The sequence below is a fragment of the Macrobrachium rosenbergii genome, chromosome 10, assembly GCF_040412425.1.
Source record: "Macrobrachium rosenbergii isolate ZJJX-2024 chromosome 10, ASM4041242v1, whole genome shotgun sequence".
Classification (NCBI taxonomy): domain Eukaryota; kingdom Metazoa; phylum Arthropoda; class Malacostraca; order Decapoda; family Palaemonidae; genus Macrobrachium; species Macrobrachium rosenbergii.
This window is the reverse complement of record NC_089750.1, coordinates 55,621,945-55,629,444: the sequence shown is the minus strand read 5'-3', so window position 1 is coordinate 55,629,444 and position 7,500 is coordinate 55,621,945. Positions and strand designations below refer to the sequence as shown.

The 7,500-nt window shown below is 32.8% G+C and overlaps 1 protein-coding gene across 2 annotated transcripts in view; it reads left to right on the top strand.

Moving 5' to 3' along the window:
* The window catches only part of LOC136842644 (lachesin-like), a 314,707-nt gene that overhangs the window by 300,070 nt on the left and 7,137 nt on the right, over positions 1–7,500 (top strand). For both annotated transcript variants that reach the window (XM_067110263.1, XM_067110264.1), the window contains exon 9: positions 227–361. In XM_067110263.1, the coding sequence (XP_066966364.1) occupies positions 227–361 (135 nt within the window). The remainder of the gene's footprint in view (positions 1–226; positions 362–7,500) is intronic.

The following is a 7,500-nucleotide window of genomic DNA, read 5'->3' as shown; positions in this document are numbered from 1 at the left end:
GTTTGTTATCACAGTCTTTTTTTCGTACTGATAAAATTAGCACTGGATCTTCACTAAAGAAGACTTGAAGAAGATTTACACAATATTTAAATCGACAAACTTCACGCGACAGTGTGTTGTCTCTTTACCCCACGCTCAGTCTGCCTAAACTAAAAGCATTTTGTGACTGTTTGTTTGTTGCTTTTGTAAACAACATTTTGTGCACCTGGTCACTTTTTTCCTGCAGAGATTGAACCCACCACCACAACCACAACTACCACGACTACCACAACCACCACCACAACTACCACAACCACCACCACCACCACCACGACTCCATCCCCACCCGGCGATGACTCCCTAGTGTGGCGACCAGGAATAGGTAAGTTCGCTCGGGCACTTCGCAGGATTATCCTGTTTCTAAATTATTCATATTGTTATCTTTACATTTATCTCCATATATATTTTTGTTGGTTCTTATATATTTATGCTTTTTTTTTGTCTCGACGTAAAAATATGTTTTTTTTTTTTTTTTTTTTTTGAGGGGGTTGGCCCCTGTTACGTGTGTGGGCTTGAATTTCTTGGATAAAGAACAACTATTACAAAATAATTAAATTTTCTGTTGATCCATAAAAACGTTAAATAAAAGACAGATGGACAAACGGAGTTAGAAAAGAAAGGCCACCTGTCTGATAGGCTATCATGCAAATAAACTAAGTGGTCATAGTGTATGTTTTCAGGTAGGAAATATTTGACAAGCTTCAGATGTTTGCGGAATTGCATATTTTATACAGTGGCAGCAGCGGAAATAAGCTTCTCTTGTGTATTAGTACCTACATGCATACACAGTAATTACGGATATGTGTATATATTCTTTTAGTATACTGATATATACAGAGATAGGAATATATACGACTGATAATGAATTCAGACATTCAACTAATATTCTTTTATTTTATGCTGTCGCATATGTATAAATGTACAAGAAATCTCCAAGTTATTAGAGTGAATTATATTCTCTGTGCAGCTGCATTTCGAGATTTTTACTTCGAGATCTTGTCTTTTTTTGTACAAAGAGCAGGGCAAATTCACAGTTATAGATTTCATGATTTTATTCTTGTTATTTGTGTCCTTGGAAAAACCAGTACCGCAAGAAATTGTAAGATTAGCCATTCAGTATTCTTACATTTTCTTACTCGTATTCATTTTGCTTCAGGTTTACCTCTTTTGACCTTGAAATTGGTTTCGTCTGTTTTTGTTGAAGACTATAATCGAGATTAACAACCATGACGGTTCCGTTATCGTGGCCTAGCAACCTATCGTGAAGAAATCGGATATGCACTTTACCGGCAGGTTGTCAGGACGCTATACTGAAACCTAGAATGTCAAGGTTGTTGTTATAATTATATCGAAAACAATACTGTTCACCTACGCCAAACTATAGCAAACTAAAATATCGTTACTTCAAGGGCTATTCTCGCCTTCGTGGCATTTTTGTTATAGAATAAAACGTTTGTATTCTTTGAAGTGATTGTTTTGAGCTTAAATCTCGCAAATAGCTGTATCGAAAAGCCTAAGCCTTTTGTAAGTCTGCGTCAGGTTTTTGTTCACGACTTTTGTCGTACTGACGTATCCCTAATTCCGTTTGTTTACAAAAAAGTTGTCGATTCTGAATAAGAGGCTTTTCGTGACCGATCCCGATTTAGGTGCTGAATTTAGCTTGGAAAGTATTGGAATCCTTTCTTTTTTTACTGTTTCTTTTTGTTTTGAAGTTGCAAAGTGAACTTTTTTTTCATTTATTTCTTTCTTTTAATGATTAGCCAGTATGTGAGTAAGGGAGCTTAATTTTAAACGACTTGAAAGAAACAAGTCTTGAATAGTTTTCTGGTATTTTCCATAAACCGGAATATGGAAAAGCTTCTTCTTTTCATTAAGGACGCGATATGAAATAGACATCAACTAGTCAGGTCTGTTAGTTTTCACTGAGATATTCAGATTAACACCGCACACACGCAAACAGACACACACTTGCACACACATTTACCAATATATATATATATATATATATATATATATATATATATATATATATATATATATATATATATATATATATATATATATATATATATATATATATATATATATTATATACATATATATATATATATATAAATATGAAATTTTTATCACACCATTTATATACAATCATGAAGCTACAAATGTCGCCTAAAATCAAACTCACGCTAATTCAGGAATATTCGATGGGGAATTTTCATCGAAGGGTGATTTATAAGTGATAAATGAACTGGTACTGCCGAGTCTCGAACCCACGACAAACATATTTATCCAACGACTCCAGTCGACCTTCTACCCACTGAGCTATCACTGAGTGGGTACACCGTCGACTGGAGTCGCTGGATAAGTGTCTGTGTCGTGGGTTCGAGACTAGGCAGTACCAGTCCATTTATCACTTATAAATTTCCTTCGGTGATAATACCTCATCGGGGATATTCCTAGGTAGCGTGAATTTGATATTAAGCGACACTTGTAGTTTCATGATTGCATATATATATATATATATATATATATATATATATATATATATATATATATATATATATATATATATATATATATATATATATATATATAATCAGAAAGCTACAAACGTCCTTTAATATCCAATTATTACCTCAGTAATATATTTTATATAATTACCGAAGGAATTTTTAGTTGATAATAAGTCACCGTCCGTGGGATCGAACCAGCGACGGACGAGGAATCAGGACTACAGTGACACACTAACCAGTGGCCGACTGGTTAGTGTGTGTCACTGTAGTCCTGATTCCTCGTCCGTCGCTATTCGATCCGACACTGGACTTATTATCAACTAAAATTCCTCGGCAACATATATGAAAATATATTACTTCCGGGAGGTAGATGAATTGATATTATGATTGTATATGAATCACGGTGATGTGATAAATAGTCATATATATATATATATATATATATATATATATATATATATATATATATATATATATATATATATATATATATATATATATATATATATATATGTATATATATATATATATATATATATATATATATATATATATATATATTATTCCTCATTACTCTTGGCTGTTTTTCTTCCATTTGGTAGAAGCTCAGAACATTATTAATAATAAGTAAGGAGTGATATTTAATTAGGAGCCTCATTTGAAATTCGAGTAGCCTAAGTTACTGGAATATTATGACCGAGTGACAATTTTTCTTCTTAAAGAATATGAAGATTTATATTTCACGATGAAATATCCGGGGAGAGATTCAAATACTCAAGATAAGTTCAATTAATTTTAGAATAATTTCATAATTCAAAATAATGGGATAATGAATGAATTAGGTGACGGTGATAATGATGAAGATAATTCATTCTTTTTATCTGTGACAAATTAAGTTCTTTAATTTTAAATTGAATCAGTTTTTATCACCAATGTATTTTATAAGTGTATGAAATAGAATAGTGGCTGTTTTAAATGATAATGACCATTAATTATTCCCACAACGTATCCCGAAAAATCTATGTTTATAATGATGATTTACAGCTTTTTATCATTATTGCCAAAATGGAGCAGTAAGCGAAATTTTTAAAAACAAATGGATATTTATGCTGATGGCAATAATAATGATTCCCAGATTACTATTAGGATATCCAGAAATGCTAAAAAAACTAACCTTTGAAATAAATTTTCATATTCATGATTATGACGATGATGATTCACCATTTCCCATCATCATTACCCCCGGAAAAACTGCAAATCCTTCGAAAGAATTTTCAAACATCAGTACGATGTGGAATATATGGATTTCATTCCATTTTATGTTAGGTAATAAGCTGGGAAACTGCCGTTGATTCGCCCGAATGCAATAGTTATCTAAGGTAGCTGCATGGGAATCCGGCCAATTACCATTTCAAATTTCAAAGTCTATTTTCATCGAGAAGGGAAATCCCATTGTTACGTTGTCCCAGGTGGATACCCAAATGGCGTGGGGGGTGGGGGTTGGAGGAGAGCAAACCTAATTCAGCTGCTAGGAGGAGGAACGAGATGGGAAGAGGGGGAGGGGGAGGGGGATAGGCACTACACCTATCAGATTTGTAGGCAAATATATTCTTTTGTTAAGATCTGCTGCCAAAGCCAAGTGCCTCGAAACCCCCATCAGAATGAGAACGGGTTTTGAGCCGAATCATTTCTCTTTCAAAACGAAAACCATCACGTTTTACTCTTTTACCTGTTCGCAGAACCAAGTAGGAAAAGTTCGTCAAAACTGGGTATAAGAGCAAAGTTTTTCTTTTCTTTTTTTAGAATCCGTTTTTTATTGAGGAAAGAAATTGAGCCGTTGATATCCGAAGTCACTCGATAACTTAAAACAAGGCTTCGCATTCAATGGAGAGCTTTCGTTATCGGCTGTCAGTAGGTTTCCAATACATTCTTCTGATGGAATGAATAAATTCAATTCGCCACTCCCCGGCCAGATAAAAATCTAGACGTTCAAATGGGCTTCGTGAAGAAGATCATTTTCCGACTCTTAACTCGAGCCTTGGAAAAATCTTGAGCCGGGACGTTTGGAAACATTTAGCTTAGTGTGTATTTTCATGAGGAAAAAAGTATTCATATATTTAGGTATTATTTACATGCAACGTATTTGGGTCTTATTACTTGGAAGAATATTTGTTATTTTCAAGAGGTTTACAGACATATATATTTATTAATATTTTGCATCCAGAATATTATCCAGGCACAAGCCTATACAACTATATAAACTACATCAGACAATATATAATTCGTAATTTCTGGGGCAGACTTGGTACTTAGTGGAAATTTAGTACTGTGAATGAGAAATACATCGAAAAGGATTCGAAACTTTATATTTTCCAAGGGAATGTCATATTCATGGGGATGATTTGAAATTAACCAATCCGCTCTCGTCATATAGGTTCCTAAGTCTCCCCTTTCAAATTAATTATCATTTAATCTTCATAATTCTTGTGAAATAAGTTTTTTACAGCTTGAATGGAATCTTGATATTTTGCCTTCGAAGGAATTTACATCTCTCAGCATTCTGAAAGGGGAGCTTTTTAGAGCGCTTTGAGTTTATCATTACCATCCACATCGAATCGTTACCTCGGTGTCTAAGTTATAAGTTACTTATACTTTGTCTAGCAGTTGACGGACAGCAGCGTAGTCTTGATAATCTGTGACCACATCTGTCATCTACGTTAATCTGGGTCTCACTTGCCTTTTGTCTGTTGGATTCTGCGCCGAATCGACTCTCGCAGTCTCATTGTACCTATGTATCTGTCTTTCCCTTTCTCTAGTAATATCTGCCATGGGCAATAGTTTCCAAATTCATCTCTCTGTTCCGTAAGGTATTCGTGTCATGTTAACTGATCTACATTGAATTTTGTGTATGATATATTTACAGTAAACAAGACATATGTTATGATAGTTAATCAGATATTACTGCATCTAAAGAAGGAAGCAATTTTACAATCCTTTTCCTTTTAGTAAGCCTTATCTATGCCATATAATCTTTAGTGAAAAGAAAATATTAGCAGGTAAATTTTCTATCAAATGCACGGCTCATATTTAAAATAGGGTCATAATTAGAAAACTCCATTATGCAATCTTCTCATGCATCTCTTAAATATTTATTTAAATGAAAACATTCTCTTTAGCTGTCTTTCTCTCCCCCTCTCTCTCTCTGCCTGTGTGCATGAGAAGAATATGTGTTTGTATGTAAGTGTAGCTCAGATATGAACAGTACTAAGGTGTATGCAAGTATGTAGATTCTCCAGAGTAAATTAAGATATTAGTTTAATTGTAAATATGGAAGATAACAAATTCTGATTGTTTACTTATTAGTTAACATCATTTCTCATCTGTTCTCTCCATTTATATTTATATCATCATATTATTTGCAAAGGTCATACCTACATTTTTTGCCATTAAAATGTCATGAAAATTACGATGCATCAAATTTTTCTGAGTATGTCTTGGAAATTGATGTTTCGTACTGATTAGATTTAATAAGGATACATTATGAGGATTTTCAGCGTTTTAGTATCGCCGAAGGAGCATGAGGTATTTTCTATAGAAATGCGTTCATCAGGTAATTAACAAAAATAATTGACAACTACTGTAAGTTTTGTATTGAAATTTACTTTCAGATGCTGCTGTCAGCGGATGAGGAGCCTTTCTCTATTTGTCAATCCTGTTTTAGATATAAATCTTACTCATGTTTCCGACCAGTAATTATATATATATATATATATATATATATATATATATATATATATATATATATATATATATATATATATATATATATATATATATATATATATACTCTCATATTCGTATATATAAATATTTATTTATTTATTTGTATCCTTCAAGTGAATAACAGTAAACTCTCTCTCTCTCTCTCTCTCTCTCTCTCTCTCTCTCTCTCTCTCTCTCTCTCTCTCTCTCTCTCTCTCTCTCTCTAGTTGTCAGATCCTTGAACAATATAAGTTTACAGGAATTGAGCAAATTTGCCCGTTTTAAAGTACATAAAATTAAATCCAGATAGTTTTGCCAATGAATTTGCTTGTCATTCAATTCCAAATCTTCTCTTCGTTCATCCAGCCAATAATCATGTGAGGGAAAACCCTCTTTAATTTCAGTAAAATTTGCATATCAAAGACCATGTCAGTCTATTGTCATGTTAAGTCCAGCCTTGAGAGAAATAATTGGAAAAAAAAGTATATATTGAAAAATATAAAAAGAAAATAGACGACATTTCTCGTGGAATATAAAAGCAATTTGAGAATTCCAATATTTAATGTTAAGTGTTCTTTGAACAGAAAAATTCAGATAGCAGTCTCGTTATTCAACACTGATGCAGTTGCTTAGATTGCGAGAAAAGGTTAAGTGAACGAGCCTAGATTTAAGGCTTTGATCTTGACAGAGTAATGACCAGAATAATATCAACAAAAAACCATGATGCCACATTTATTTATATGTAGTTAATATATATATATATATATATATATATATATATATATATATATATATATATATATATATATTATACATATATATACATGTATGCTTGTGTGTATGTATGTATGTATGTATATATAAATGTCTTTCTTCTACATTCTATGAAAGTGTGCGGAAGATACTGGTGTATACTGAATTGCACTCTTATACACATATAAATATATATGGTTTTACGTATGAGCCAACATTTATCTATGCTTATGTTCATATATTGTTTAGCAAGTATGTGTGTTTCTGGATCATTTTTAAGTGTATGGTTAAAAATTTTCAAGGCTGTATGTATACATGCATGTGTGTATCAGTATAGACGTGCGTGTGTATCTCTCTCTCTCTCTCTCTCTCTCTCTCTCTCTCTCTCTCTCTCTCTCTCTCTCTCTCTCTCCAGTTAATTCTTACACACTCT